The 16572-nt window shown below is 43.8% G+C and overlaps 1 protein-coding gene across 1 annotated transcript in view; it reads right to left on the reverse strand.

Annotated features, from left to right (window-relative positions):
* Positions 1-559: 559 nt before the first annotated feature.
* Positions 560-16572, reverse strand: part of FBP2 (fructose-bisphosphatase 2) — a 30459-nt gene continuing 14446 nt past the window's right edge. Inside the window, exons 4-7 of the mRNA XM_035024439.1 lie at positions 12653-12793; positions 10377-10514; positions 4081-4200; positions 560-980 (exon numbers count right to left, since the gene is read on the reverse strand). Coding sequence (XP_034880330.1) covers positions 786-980; positions 4081-4200; positions 10377-10514; positions 12653-12793 — 594 coding nt within the window. The 3' untranslated portion in view covers positions 560-785. The remainder of the gene's footprint in view (positions 981-4080; positions 4201-10376; positions 10515-12652; positions 12794-16572) is intronic.

Raw genomic sequence — 16572 nt, forward strand, 5'->3', positions numbered from 1 at the left:
CTCAGTGGCTCCCTGGCTGTCCCTTTGTCTCTGGCGAGGACAAATAATGCTCCTCAAATGCCCTCTGGAAAGAAGAGCAATCTTTCCCTGAGCGACCCAGGGATTCACTTGCCACAGCTAAGTATGGGGTCACAAACCGCTGCAACCTTTCCGACTTCCTCCCTCTTCCTGACTTTGCCCCGCAAACCGGGCTTACTCCTCTTCCCCGTCCCATGGCTTCCCAATCCCCCAATTCAGGGCTGCGAACCATGCTTCTGCCAAATTCACTCATTCAAAATGTGCAGATTGTTTCCATACTCCTCCGATCCTGTTCCTAGTTTTTCAAAATAGTTCAAGGTTAGTCTAGTTATATTCAAAACAAAGCAAGTTCAGGGTCCCCCTAGTACTCTGCTCTCTTGGAAACAGTCTCCACTAAGTTCAAATTTTAAGCCAGCCAAGACAAATTCTTAACTGATCTCTAAACTTTTTGCCCCAAAGTCCGTAGCTGCAGATTCCCTGGCTGAGAGACTTGGAACTCTAACCCTATTAACCGCTGTTCATAAGAGAAGACAGATCAAAGTTGTTCTTTTCCCATGTGGGTTTTTATTTTGAGCCCTTCCCACTGAGCACAGAATCGTCTCTGGCTTCTAGAGCTGTGCAGAGCACGTCACTGTGGCTCTTCTTTGGGGGATTCAGGGGGGCTTTGCCTTTTGTTACTCATCACCACTGTTTACAATGATCGTTCCTTTAGGGTCCTTAATAGAAGGGACAAGACAAAGAAAAGGCAGCATTCAGGGTGAAACCTACTACCTGCCTGCCTGGCTTTTCTGTACACAGGTGAGGTATTCCTTCACATCATCCGGGGACCCCAGAATGAGGGGGACTCGTTGGTGAATGGACTCTGGCTTCACGTCCAGCACGGGCTGGGTGCCCGTGGTCGCCAGGCCTCCAGCCTGCTCTATGATATAGGCCACAGGATTGCACTCATACAGGAGCCGAAGCTGTGGGAGAAAGACAGTCAGGTGGACAAGCTCTGCAGAGGCCCAAAAATCCCGAAGCCACACCCCCTAAACCTCGCTGGGGAATTCCGGGAGCTGAACTTCTGTGTCTTCTTAGCATGAATACACTGGGTTCATCACCTTGTCTTTGGGGCACCGCTGGTCAGTCTCTAGCTGTCTTGTGACCTTTGTGTTTATGAGAGGCCTGCCTCCTCCCTTGGGAGGATGAGATCGAGACACTTGTTTGCTGTTGGTTCAGCAGTGAGGCAAACTGAAGCTGAGGCCTGGTGAGGAGCCTCTGTATGTGAGGCCTTATGGCTAGCGAGGAGTCCAGCTTAGATGAGACGGAAGGTCACCTGGAGAGTACTAGGTGGCCTCTCAGGATAACCTCAGTGTTCGAGATCACGTGGCAGAACCCCACATCTCAAGTGTCAGCTTGACCAGGTAGTTTGCTGGGGTTTAAACGGCCTTTTCTCTTGGCCCCCAAGACTGAGTTAATGCCCACTGTTCGCACTGCTGTAGCCTCCTGCACGGCCCTCTTCAGTTTGTCACACTGAGGGTTGCTTCATATCCTTACATGCTTGCCCTTGAGGGCAGGGACAGAGTCTGTCTGGGCTGGCCACTGTGGCATCTTCCTTCCCAGTAATGTCTGACACAAGGGAAGTGTCCCAACAAGGCTACTGTGTCCCTTGCCCAAGGGCTCCCAGTGGAAGGCAGAAATGGGCAGGCTGGGGAGGGTAAGGTCAGCCTGTGCCCTGCTTTCCAGGTTGTGCCCGTGGACCCAGGGCTGAGCCTCTCCTGAGGAAGGCCTGCTTTTTCTACCAGGCACTATGGGAACTAGCAGGTGTCTGCCCTGCCTCCAGGGAGTGGCTTGGGAATTACATTGAAATGGGCTGGACCCAATGCCTTTTTAAGGCCTATTTCGGTGATTATGCTGTGATTCCCTCCTGATCACCCCAACCCCCACCAGACACACACGCACATCACATTAGATTCAGGGTGACAGTCTAGCTGCATGTTCTAACTCAGTATCATACTATCTTCCCCTTCCTTCCCAATAGGTATAAAATCTGTATTTAAGAGAAAACAAGTTCCTTTCTGTAATCAGCTTACAAAGTGGTTGAGCCAGCTTTCTGCAACTTCTTTTTTCCCATTCTTTTCTTCAAATCCATTCTGAAGATCATGTGAAACTCTTTGAGAAGCAGTCCTATCTTGTGCTAATTTTTGAATCATTGTTATTTCACAGTGAGAAACGAAATATCTCTGGTCTAGGTTAGAGAGCCAGGCATTCGGGAGAGAGTAAGTTAAGACTCCAGGGGGCATACTACCATTTTGGTAAAACAATATACACTGCCCTCACCCTAGACCTCCAGCTGTTGAAGCAGTGGGTGTCCTGGCAGGGAGCAAAGAAGCCCCAGTGGGTGTGGACAAACTTGGATCTGCTAGTTTCGTGCCTGATCATCCACAGGAGGGACACTGGAGGCCAATCGGTCCTGGACAGCTACCTGTCAGCTTCTAGAACTTGGCTCTTTCTTCCCCTTTCCCTTGCTCTGGGCGCTTCAAGATGAGGGGTTTGGGGTGTCAGACAAAGTCTCAGACTGTAATTAAGTAGCCTTTGTTTGTACTATGTTGATTCAGATACTTAAAAGAAAAAGAAAAAAGCACAACAACCTCACATAAAGTTTGTCTTTGAGCCAAGGCTGCCTTTCACCTAAAGTTGCCCTTGTAGTAAATTCATCTCAAAACACAATGTACAGGTCTTCGTGTTGCTTTGACCTGCAGTCCATGTGATCTACTTTTTTTCTGCAGTTAAAATCTAAACAGATATACAGAGACAAGCACACAGAGGAGAAAAGGCGTACACATCTACCCCACCCCCAAAACACACACTGATGCGCTCACAGAGACCACAAAAGCTAAAACGCAGAGTTCAGGAGTCAATGATACTTTCAATAGGGCTGGTGGTGATGGTGCTATGAATATATAGATCTATACATGGAATTATATGTACTTATGGAAATGTCTCTATAATTACATGGGCATATTTTCTGACTCATTGTAAATCATTTTAACAATTATTAAGAAATAGCCTAACATTTTCTGTGTTGGAACTGAGTAGGCAGCAAGAGTGGTTCTTTGTAGGCATTCCCTCGTTTTCTAGATCTCATTTACTACCCGGTGCCAGCACCCATCATGAAGACTTGGCTGTGATTCTTACTTCCGAAAGTTATAATATACCTAAGCTCAACACTCACATGAAGAGAAATTCCTGACACACAAATCTTCCCTCTGGTCTCATGTGCTCTTAGATTTCTTATCATGGCTTTGAGTCTGGCATTCCAATCATTCAAACTGCACATGCTGGGAGGCAAATATACATGTGGCCAGTTGTTGGTGTGTCTGAGAGTACAGTAGATGTTTGTTTTGATTTGTCTACTTACCTACGATTTCTGTGATTGGCTAAAAATCAGACAGGTTTCCATGGGAGGGTCTATTCAAGATAGATGCATTTGGATCATAAGATTCCCATCTGATCATATAAGTATTTTGGGGTTTGTGTCATAAAGTTGCAGTAAGATCACCCAGGAGCTACCTTTCCGGAAGTACTAAATAAGTTCTGACCAGAAGCTCTTATTCTGGAGTTTGGGAACTCTCTAGAGGATTCATGGGTAGACTTCAGGTCATCTGTGAACTCCCTAAAAATGTATGTAATATGTATGTTTATGTGCATTTTTTTTCCTGGGAAGTGGATCCATACCTTTCATTAGATTCTCAAAGGGTCTATCATCCAGAATCAGGTGATGCTGAAGCTATAAGTCAGGCACAGGCCATAGAAAACAGTAGATGAACAGAGCTGACTTATGGTGAATGATGGGCATGAGGCCAGGGAATTCCAAGGCCAGTGAAAATTGCCAATAACAACTTCAGCTTCTACCACAGCCTCAAAATTCATTAACGGGAAATACACCTCTTCTCTCTTCCACCTGCCCACTCACAAACAGATGTGAAAAGGACAGAGCAGTAGCCAAAAAGCAGGCATGAAGAGAAAGGGAACTCCAACTGGCTTACTGAGTGATACAGCCAGGGGACAAATGAGAATTACCTTGCCCTTAGGACTTTTCTGGTTCGCCGGGTACAGGAAGATCCCTCCATAGACCAGGGTGCGGTGCACATCGGCTACCATAGAGCCCACATACCTGGCCCCATAGGGAGCACTGCCATCCTAGAAGGCAGAGAGAGAAGATATAAGATGTTCACCTGGATTACATACTCCCTTACCCACATATCCTGCCTTAGGAGGTTTGCAAAGCAAAGCAAAGTAACTATTAAAGGCTTCTAAGGAAAGAAGGAGACATCAGCAGCATTTAGGTTTGGATTAGACAAGCAAGAGATATTCACGTACCCCCCCCCAAAAAAGGATTGAATTGAAATAAAAGCAGGCAGTGTAGGTGATTCCAAACCTTGAATATTAGGTGGAATGCAAAAGTAGTACTGTTCACAAATTGTGTGTAAATTCAGCTCAATAAATAATTTTTTTAGCATCTTATTTATGCCTGGCACCAGGCCAGGCCCTGAGGATGCCAAAAACAGGAAGACAGTCTCTGCCCCCAAGGAACTCACCAACTGAAGGGGGAGACTAGCATACATAAGTTAATAAAAATAAATGAATTTACCCCCCACCACTCAGGGGGTGGGAGGGATGGGGTGGCTGGGTGATAGACATTGGGGAGGGTATGTGCTACGGTGAGTGCTGTGAATTGTGCAAGACTGTTGAATCTCAGATCTGTACCTCTGAAACAAATAATGCAATATATGTTAAGAAAAAAGAAAAAAGAAGAAGAAGGTAGCAGGAAGAGAAAAATGAAGGGGGGAGAATCGGAGGGGGAGACGAACCATGACAGACTATGGACTCTGAGAAACAGACTGAGGGTTCTAGAGGGGAGGGGGGTGGGGGGATGGGTTAGCCTGGTGATGGGTATTAAAGAGGGCACGTTCTGCATGGAGCGCTGGGTGTTATGCACAAACAATGAATCATGGAACACTATATCAAAAACTAATGATGTAATGTACGGTGATTAACATAACATAATAAAAAAATGAATTTACAATTTTATGATAAAAAGATGAATAACCCAATTTTAAAAATAGACTAAAAACTTACCTTATACCACATGACAAATTAACTCAAAGTGGATGGAAGACCTACACATTAAGAGGTAAGACTATAAAACTCTTAGAAATTATCAACAGACTTTTTGGGGAAGAAACTTGAAAGAACTGGTATTGAAATTTTCTAGCAAAGAAAACAGGAACATTTGTGAAAATGAAGAACAAGGAAAAGAGTATCTCTACCAAATCTAAGAGCACACATTGAACTAACAATATTTACATATGCAAAGAGGAAATGCAAACGCTGACCAGTAGATCAGAATAGAGCCCAGTCCTGGGCCTAAAGATAGATGAGAATTTCGTTTATGCTGAACAGGACCTTTCAATCAGCGTGGGAGAGGACTATTAGGGAGCAGCGCTGGGCTAGCTACTTAGAAAAGAGGTGTGTAGGATCCCTACTTCATTCTTTACAGCCAAATTATTTCAAGATGGAGAGAGTTAAAAGGAGAAAATCACAAATAATTTAGAATAAGGCTGTCCAATGAAATTCTCTGTGGTGATGAAAACACTTTTTATCACCAACATCCCATATAGCAGCCACTGACCACGTGTGACTGTTGAGCTCTGGTAACGAGACAGGTGTAGATGAAAACACAATTTTACATGTTACTTACTGGCAAGTATTTTAAATTTAAATAGCCACATATGGCTAATAGCTATTGTATTGGACAGCACAGAAGAAGAAAACATGAGTACATTAATTTATAATTTGGTACACAACACCCATTAGATATAAAGAAAGATAAATTTGATAACATAAAATTGTAAACACCTCTACGGAATCAAAAGCTGAAAGTCTACACGTATTTCTAACATGAATAACAGACAAAAGGCTAGTTTCCTTCATTTACTAAGTGCTTATACAAGGCAAGAAGAAAAAGATAATACTAATTAAATATTTGCTAAGAACAGAAATAGGCAATTTACTAAGACAAAAGTAGGTGCTCAATAAATACAAGGAAACAACATAAACCATAATTAAACATGTGCAAATCAAGCCACAAGGTTCACCTTTTGACCATCAGATGGACAAAAATTTAAAAAGATTCACCATATCTGCACTGGCAGGGACACAAGGAAATGAGTACTCTTCCATATGATGCCAGAGAGTATAAACTGATGCAACTTTTCTGGAAGAATATTTGGTAACATCAGCATGTGAAATGCTCATACCCTTTGACCCAGCAACTTCAGCAAGATATGTGCCCTACAGATATACTTGTAAAGGTAATGAGCGTACACTTTTGGGATCTCGATTGCAGCTCTGTGTCTCCTGATGGAAAATCAGAGACAAGCAAAGCTGCTCTCCATAAGCAATTAGCTCGATCTGTCCTCTCAACACAAGGCTGGACAGCCCTTTCAGTCAATGCCACAAATTTGTATGTGCTTGTGTAGAACAATCTCTAAGTCATGAAAAAGAAAATCAGATGAGTTAATATGCTCTACCTGATGTTCTTAAAGGGTGGTGGGGTAGATATGGAGATGAATGTGCATTATCCCCTCCCACCATCCCAACTCAAAGAATAAAATCAACATTTGGCAGTGGTCATCCCTGGAAAGAGCAACCTGGCTGGGGGTAAAGGAGAGAGGAGGCTTTCACCTTTAATTTTGTATATTTCTGTATGTTTTACATTTTCTAATCTTAGATTACTTTTTAAAATTGAAGTAAAATTCACATCAGATAAAATTAACCATTTTAAAGTATATAATTCAGTGGCATTTAATACATTTATAATGTTGTACAACCATGACCTCTATCTAATTACAGAACATTTCCATTACCTAAAAGAAAACACGATACCCATTAAATAGGCTCTGTCCTCCCCTCCGCCAGTGCTTGGCAACCATTAATCTGCCTTCTGTCTCTATGCATTGACCTTGTCCTTGCATCTGGCTACTTCCACTCAGCATAAATGTTGTTGAGATTCATCATGCTGTGGTATGCATCAGTACTTCATTCCTTTTCACAGCTGAATAATGTTCCATTGTATGGATGGACCGCCTTTTTTCATCTGCTCATCAGTTGATGGACATTTGAGTTGTTCCCACCTTTGGTTATTGTAAATAATGCTGCTATGAACATTGGTGTGCAAGTTTTTCTGAATATATTGTTTTCAATTATTTGGGGTGTGAGGAGCGGAATTGCTGGGTCATACAGCAATTCTATGTTTCATTTTTTGAAAATTTTGTTAATGAGAATAAAAATTACAGTTTCAATCAATTGGAAGCATTATGGACTATTTAGTGTTTTCTCCCTTGGGCCTTTCTGTATTAAAAAATAGTAATTGAAAGTACTTAAAAGAGAAAGCAGCAGCTTCATGCCAACACCCACCAGGCCATCCTCTCCTGCGTTCATCTCTGCCTTTCTCTCTTCGCAGAGAATGCTGAGGGAAGGGGGCACAGATTATTTTCCCTACTTTCCCTTTAATCTTTCTAAGGGATCACTGCAAACCTCCACCATAGCCAGGAGGATGCCCACCACTCTGTTGAGGGTATCCCCATTTTCCAAAGTCAAAATTCCTTTTTGTATCTACAGGTGGAAATCCTAGAAAGTAGCTTTGGGTTTCATTGTCTATTCATCTCTATTGTCTTATCAGTTAGAATTGGACACTCCCAAGACCATCCAGCACTTCCGTCAATATGATCTTTGTTTTCACATCAAGAAGAAAGTCCCTCCCTGGACTCTCAAGCATCGCCTGAGGAAATCATCAAGCATTCACACTGGTTTCCGCTGTTAAACATAGACTAAACTTTCTGGGCCAGACCCAACTAATCCTTAGTCTTCAATTTATGGAATTGTAAGGGATTTTATGTAAAAAGCAAGCAAGAAAAACCAAAACTTCCTAGAGACAAAACAACTCCTTTTATGCTAGGGGCAGATGCATATTAAATCTAGAATTTCATGTTAAAAAACAACTGGAGGATTCTGGAGACTTGCCTTATGTTGGGGAATATGTGCCTTTGCTGTTGAGAAGGGTCTCATCTTTGAATCGGTATTGAAATACTGATTAATATGTTGGGCTCAATAGTCTAGCATTTCCATGATAAGTGAACACTGACTTTCTATTTTCTACGAGGGACTACTCCTCTGAACAGCTGTTGCAGAGTGAGGAGGAGATCAGAATAACCTGCTGTTTAGATCCCACTGCACGAGTCCCACCTGTTCAACATACTGGGTGCAATAACGGGCAGCCATCTATGGGCTATTCAAGTGATGTTACCCTGTTCTGTATGTAATGCATACATTCCCCTTTATTTTATTTTTGTCTCACTGTCTCCATTCTGAATCTGTAGATTAATTTTATAATGTAGTAAAATGTCTAAGAAGCTGCCCAGTGCAGTGCTTTTTCAAGTGTGGTTGGAAATCCATTAATGGGTCATAAAATCCATTTAATGGGTCATTACTAAACATGTTTTTTTCAAATGAAATGCAATCTAAACAAATGGAATGGAACAGAAGAGATCAGATCAGAACAGAATAGAATTGAATAGAAAAGAATGAAAAAATATCTTGGTAAGGCAGTTTACTTTTGTTTCAGTGGGGCATGTGTGAGTATGTGCGTGCATGCTTGCACACATGTGCTCTGAATTAAACAGAAAATGCATTTGTTATTAATGGTCACAGTCAAAAATTCTTCAGAACCACTGGCCTAATGGACCTTTCTTACTCCCGGGACATCTCTTATGAAACTGTGTAGACCCTCTTAAGGAATTTACTCCATTTTGTAAAATTGCAAAGTGTAGCTTTACCTTAGAACCTAGTGTCTTTCTTCTAGCTGTAGTCAAACTACCTAAGCTGGCCTGTGAGAAAGGATACAAAAGAAACATCTTTTTTAAAGAGCAGAGAGCGTTATTTGGGAGGAAAAATAGTTAAAATGGAATTGAGAAAGAGCTTAAATATCTTCTAAGAGTTCCAGTTTTACTGAGAGGGCAAGGGATTTATGTTTCTTCCCTGACTAGCATAATCATGCTCTTTGCATGGTTTTCCATTTGGGAGCCCAGCCTGTGGTAAGATTTACAAGGGGGGTCAGCCTGTTCACCAGCTGTCGGTCACTCATGAGCTGATGCCTTTTTTCTCATTTGAAATCTCCCCTTCAAAGAGATTTATGGTATTTTTTGTGCAGGACTTTTGTTTTTTAGTGGTAACATAAATATCTTCTTTTTGGGGCTCAAGGAGAGGCACTTTTTAGCTTAGAATGGGAGCCACTATGAAACATCTCCAAGACTGGAAGCATGTAAATAATATTGACTTTATCAACCTTACAGTTCACATCCTGTTACTTTTGCCCTCAGGACATTGGATGGGTTTGTGCGTAATGGCAAAATACAACCCTATGAAGGAGAGGTACAGGAAACTGCATTTTTGAGAACTTCATTTAAAAAACAAATGAAAGAAAGTAGAAAGTTCTCTATAGCTTCAGCTTGGGGCCACAGAGGCAGGTCCTGGGATCCTGTTGACTGACTGCCTCTTGGTCCCATGGAATCATGAGCTCTCTTTCCTTGGCGTTCGTGAGGACTTCCAGGGACAGCCAGGCAGGCATACCATACCACTGCCTTCCCACCACAGGATAAAGGGCCTCTCTTGTGACATCCCCCAGAATTTGGTGAGAGATGGTCCCACTTGTAAACAAGCTTGCGTTCCTCTTCCAATGTAGAACAGACTTTACACTCTTGATCTGGAAATTCTTTGACTCTGCTCCCACACCTGTCTTAAAAGCTCTCTTAGTATGGTGAATATACTGAATGGATTCTTTGGGCTGCATTCATAGACACATAAAGTCCAGAACTTGGTAATCCCGTTGAGAGACAAAGAACATCCTAAGGCTTGGGGCAAACACAGGACTTATGAATGGGACTTTCAAATATAATTACTACACCTAAAAGCAAATAAAAGTAAGTGACCAGAATCTATATAGGTGGTAGCTCAGCAAGCAAATGACCTGACAGGTTCTGGCCTGAACCCTGAATTTTGAAAATGTGGTCTGTCTTCTTCATAAACAATGTCTCCTGGAAAAACGAAACTAGGGAGTATTATCTTGAGTAGGTAACTTTTAGCTGTAAAAGACGTTGCTCGTTTATGAAGAAAGGCCCAGTCTGCCGTTCTCATACTGATCAGAGTCATAAACAGTGGCATCACCTCTTTCAGCCAGGCTCCCAAAGCCGCCACCCAAACGGGGACCCACTGAGGCAGCATTCTCCCTGCTACTGCCTTAGGCTTTCTTCACTCACCTCAGGAAATTTCTTTCTCTGCACATATTCTGAGGTGGGAGCATCAAAATATTTGGCATAGCCCTCATTGAGACTGTAAATCTTTCCTTTCTGTTTTATCTTGACATCTTTTTCCACGAGGACAAATTCACCGAGAGCCTAGAAAGATGAAAAACACCTGGAAGAAGAGAGACACCAGGAAACAGAAGGCAACACCACAGTCCCCAACAATCAGAGAGCATCGGAAGGTGTGGGCCTGCTCGAGGAGCCCGGCCGTGCCATGTCCTTCTGCAGCTCCAGCGGTGCTCTAGCAAGAGATGGAATAATTCAGAGGAAAGAGGGAACGTTTCCTTGCTAATTTTCACTGCCTGACAGGTTACTCATTTACAGGGAAGCTCAAAGTATTAATGCCCCAAGTTCTCATTCCTGGTTAATTCCTAATGTTTCCAGGAAGATTTGGGCCATTGACAATGAGAGGAAGAAGTTTCATGGACAGGATTCATCATAAACGTAGGGGATGCAGTTCCCCTACAAATGTGTGGTCCGTTTATTTTAATGACTCAGTCCTAGAAACCATGAAAGATTCCCAGTATCCCAGTGACTCTTATACAAGGTAATGAGGAAATCCCTTCAATCAGAAACTGTATTCACTTGGCATAAGAAATGAAAAGGATAAAAATGAAAGAAATCATCAGAATTATTAATAAAATTGTGCCCACTGCCCCCACCGTGGTTACTCTGCAGGACATCCCTCAGGTACCCATTTATCTGAGTGCTTATGGATGTGATTAGCTGGCTGCAGGTATCACCTTGAAAGGCTGGATGTCTCTTTAAGTCACAAGGAGGAAAACCAGGCTTGGAAATGTAATCAGTTTTAATGAACTTTGAAGACTAAGAAAGTGAAATCCCCCAGGATGATAGCTCAGAGCTGGCAGCTAGACTAGAAGGTTCCTAATAAACATAGGAATTTATATTCCCAGAATATAAAAGAGGCAAGACCATGCTGACCATGTCTGAAACAAGACGGTGATGAGAATACTCAGCAACCACAAAAGTAACTAAGCATCCTTCCCCTCTGCTCTGAGTGATGACTTCTTCTTTACCAATGAATCTCTACCTTCACTTCAATCTTCCCACCTCCCAGATAAAAATGATTGATACACAATCATTAATTGAATCCACTCCCAAGCCAGAATTGACCCTCTCTTTCTTGAATCCTCCTGAGATCATCAAGCAAAAGCCCACTTGCTATAGTGTAAGTCCATCCCAACTCCCTCCTAGCATGACACTCTACTGTTCTTCTAGAGCACATCCTTCCTTGTTCAGTAAACTCAACTTCTTTTTATTATAGGCAAGTTCCTGATAGTCTCCGGCTCATGAGCTTTAATAACTTGCTGTGGACATTTGTTGCTTTGGAGCAGGCCAGTGTGGAGTAAGACTTCCTAAAAGCAGCCTAACTCCCTTTGAAGAAGTAACTCTTCTCATTGGATGCCAATCTACGAAGACTGAGCCTCCTCCAGCCCAAGGTCAGGCATTTGACTTAGCTTGACAAATTAGATATTCCTCCCTGGCACTTGAAACCTGAGTGAGAGACACAGAATCAGGGGTAGTGTCCAGACCAGACTGGCCATGCTGCAAGCCCGTTCCTGGGACTCCTGCATCCTAGGCCTCAAGACCTGCCCATTTCCAGCCTGTGTCCTGAGCTTTACCACTAATACGGTAACATCCTTTACTTAATTGAGAAGAACATCTACTTTAGCGGCAGTCCCACAAACCCATGCTGTCCAATAGGGTAACCACTAGTCACGTGTGGAAATTTAAGTTAATTAAAATGACATAAAGTTTTAAAACTGAGTTTCTTAGTCACACTAACCACATTGCAAGTGTTCAATAGCCACATGAGGACAGCACAGATTACAGAACATATGCATGGTCACAGAAAGTTCTATTGGATGGTGCTGCTCTAAAAAATCCATGTTTCTGTCTAGATATCGGTAACATTGGGGTTTTTTAAATTATTGTATTTCTATAAGCCAAAGAGATTGGATGCATTTTTGGATTAGAAACTCCTTAAGGGCAGAGCCTGGTTGATACGACAGACCCCACAGAACACTTCAAACGCCCTCCATTGGACACAGGTCATTAATGTTTTTTGATGTTGGTGTTGATTCCCCAACTAGCCTCTCTTGTCCTAAAAGCAAGTATTAAGAATGACCAGAAAATTACCCCAGCCGACTGGGATTCGTGCAGAGACGCATGGAGTCCTATGTACTGATACTGCTACATTAGGTACCTACTGGGTCGAGCATGAAGAGGTCCACACCTTGCCCAGTGGAAAGAGCCACGAGGGTTGCACTACCATAGAGGGCATAGCCTGCAGCCACGATATTTCGGCCTGGCTGCAGAGCATCTTTTTCAGAAGGCTCGTCCTCTGAGGTCTATGGAAGAGAAAAGAGAAACACGGGGTGTTATTGTCTCTGGACAGAACCCTTTGCCAGAGGCCTGGGCTTCAGATCTCCTTGGACCACCGAAGGAAGTGCAGTCCTCAGAATTTTGAGCTGAAGCACACGCATCTGGAGGGAATGCATTGCCATGGTAACAAATGGTTCTAGCTGAGCCATTGCAGAGGCCATCTTTGGACTTCTCCCTGGTTTCCGAACACATTTGTCTGCATCCTACCAAGAACCACCCCAAGATGCTAAAACCACAGCCCCTCTTAAAAATTATAAGCCATGCTCCTTAACTGTTACAACCACCAAGGTCATTAAGCTTGATCTTGTGCCATATCTCATTGTACGTACTCAACGGTCCTCTGAGGGAAATATCTTTATCATCTCCATTGTGTGGATGCACCACTCAGAGCCTGAATGTTTGGATAACTCACCTGACACCAAGAAGCCTCAGAGCTGGAGTCAAGCCCAGGCAGCCTGGCCCGGGGCTCTTCCCCATTCCACGTGCTGCACCTGGAAGGCCTTGCCCTCGCTTGCCCCCCACCTCCACCCCCACACCTCCACCCTGAGCCCACATCTACAGTTCTGAACATTTTCTTGAGGAAGCTTTTCCCTTTGCCATGGCAGCAGTGCAGGTGTGAGTGGGACTTCAGAGACAGGACAGGTGGGGATGCTGAGGAAGGAACAGTGAATGTTCTCATTGGAGGGGCAGAGCTGCAGCTGAGATTCCACTTTAAACCCACTTTCCCCAATACCTCTCGAAGGTTCCTTCCTTCCCCACCTCCTTGTGCTCTAAAAGGCAAGTGAATAAAATCTGATTAGTTTGGAAAAATGAGTAGCAAACTTCTGGGCTCAGCTGTGAGGAGCTGAGTTGGGGAGTGGGGAGGAGAAGAGGCACGCTCCATTCTTTCCCCACCTTCATCTGGGGTTCTGACTTCACAGCAAATTGGGAGAGAATTCTGGACAAGCACTGGGGCTGGCTCTGGACCTTCATCTGGGGTTCTGACTTCACAGCAAATTGGGAGAGAATTCTGGACAAGCACTGGGGCTGGCTCTGGACCTTCATCTGGGGTTCTGATTTCACAGCAAAGCCTTCAGGGATGGGAGAGAATTCTGGACAAGCACTGGGGCTGGCTCTGGACCCTAACATCATTGTGGACGGCAGATGTGACAGGAGCTTGGAAGGAGAGGCGAGTGGGCAGACTTCAAACAACTCTTTTCAAAGCAGAAGAGCCAGATGGATGCAGCTCCACAGACCACGGCAAGTAGCTATGACGAATGTGACAGGTTGAGACTCCAACTCACTTTCCCATCGCCTGTTATGCCCAAGGAGCATGGAGCTGGGTGTGCAAGGGTTAAATACGAAGTGTTGGCCTCACTGCTTCTGAGCCATTCGATTCCCCACTCTCTGTTTTCTAGCACAGCCACCTTGGCTGTTTAATTAGATGCTTTGTTCTCTCTAGATGCCAGTGGATTTTGGCTAAAAGTCCGGTCCAGAAATATCGCATAGAGATTCCCTGCTGAGCAGAAAATTCCAGAGAATTGCAAAGCGGTGGAGGTGAAGGAAATACCTTTAAAATTATGAAGACACACTGGTGATTATGTAAATACGAATCAGAACAACAATATTGAGCCAGAATGTTATACTCACTTTAAAAATATATCAATTATGCTAATTAATTCCCCTGTAGAATAACTTCTTCAGAGTAAAATAGTAATTTTTATTTATATAAGGCTTTATCTTTTTCAAAGTACTCTCACATCATCATGCTTTTGTGAAAGAATGGAGAGTCTCCCTAACCCTCATTTAAAAGTGAAGGGAGGGAGGTCAGGAGAGGTACCCACACATTTTGAAACCAGTGAGTGATAAAGCTGGGATGGACCCACATCTCCCAATGCTAAAGCCAGCATCCTTCTCAACACTGTCACGGAATATGGGGCCAGTCGGCCCTTTGTGTGTAATATCCTAACGACTTCACTGTAAAACCAATCTTCTTTGAAAGTGTCACGTTCCCTCTAATAATTTTTCCTTATTTTCACAGTTTTGCATTTTTTTGCAACTAATTACATTTTTATTTGACTTGGACATGTTCAATAAATTGGCCTTATTTCTAATTCCTGGCCACATAAGGATTTTGAGAACCAGGCCCTGTAGCAGACTCTCAAGGTGGACTGCAGCATCAGCATCCCCTGGGATCTTGTTAGAAGTACAAATACTTGTCTCCCTCACCGCTCCCCCAATCAGGCCTACAGAATCAGAAACTCTGGGCCTCCAGAAAGCTTCCAGGTGATTCTGAGGCATGCTAGTTTGGGAAACACAGCTCTAAAGCATGGGTTCTTAAGAATCTTCAGAAAAGTGGGAGGTTTTTTACTAAAATCTTTAGTCTTCACCATCGAAGCTTCTGAAGCACCTTCATTCGGCCACCAGAAGGACCACATTTTCTGTGTATGAAACCAGAGGTCTGTCCTGGGGATTTCTCCCTGACCAGAGGCTGTCCTTCCTCTGAGCTGTGGTCCTGCAGCCCCCACACAGCCTAGCACCCTCTCTGGGGCCCTCTGGGCTCTGTGCTGGGGCTTGAAAGCGAACCACTCCTTCCCCACTGGCTTCACTGGCTTCTAATAACAGGTGGAAGTCTCTGGCCTAAAGAAATAAGAAAAAATACTTTCTAGATCACAAGACTTCCCTCTAGCCACTGCCCTATCTCCATCTTCATCTAGGTCCTGGAGTCTAGAATGCCTGTCCATACTAGCTATCTTTCTTCTTCTGCCCCTACTGCAGGCTGCCAGATATGACCCCCATCTACCATCTCAGGAGCACACTGTCCAGTCCTCCTTACCCTACCTTTGGGCAATGTTGGGTCACTTGGCTGCTGTCTCCATCTTGATATGGGTCTCTCCTGAGCATCTGTCCACCTCCCTCTTTTCTGACCTCCGATATTGTGATTTATAAGAAATACCTATTTGCGCATTCAGCTGACCAAAATGCACTTCTCATATATACTTAGTTTTTGCCCACAGTTCCTGGCTCACAGCTTCCAAAACCCTCAGACTTCCCTTAGTGTTGAGAGTGATAAAGTGTCTTTGTCATGCTGATGGATGACTTTTGGACAGCACAGAAGGAGGGTAGCTTGTTGCCAGAAGAACCAACCCCTGTGATTAGGTTGGAACTTTCAGCCCCACCCCCTGACCTCCTGGAGGCGTAGAAGGGATGGAGATGGAATCTACTGCCAGTGGCCAATGTTTTCATCAAGTAAGCCTATGTAATGAAGCCTCCTTTAAACCCAAAAAGGACAGAGTTTGAAGAGCTTCTGGACTGGTAAACACCCAGAGGTTCAGGGAAAGTGGTATACCTAGAGAGGGCAGGGACGCTCTGCGCCCTTTCCCCATACCCTGCCCTAGGCATCTTTTCCATCTGGCTCTTCTTGAGTTATATCCTTTAATAATAAACTGGTGATCTAGCAACATGTTTCTCTGAGTTCTGTGAGCTGCTCTAGCAAATTAATCAAACCTGAGGAGGGGATCTTGGGAACCTCTGATTTCTAGTCAGTCAGTCAGAAGTACAGGTAACAACCTGGGCTTGGGACTGGCATCTGAATTGAGTTGCCACGGAGGGGGGTAATTGGAACTTCCAATCTATAGCAGGTTGGTCGGAAGTCCAGATAATAGCCTGGGGTTGCCTTGTAGGACTGAGCCCTTCACCCCTGGATTCTGATGCTATCTCCGGGTAGATAGTGTCAGAAATGAGTTGAATTCTTGGACACCTGCCA

The sequence above is a fragment of the Mirounga leonina genome, unplaced genomic scaffold, assembly GCF_011800145.1.
Source record: "Mirounga leonina isolate KUSES-001 unplaced genomic scaffold, KU_Mleo_1.0 Mir_179, whole genome shotgun sequence".
NCBI lineage: Eukaryota > Metazoa > Chordata > Mammalia > Carnivora > Phocidae > Mirounga > Mirounga leonina.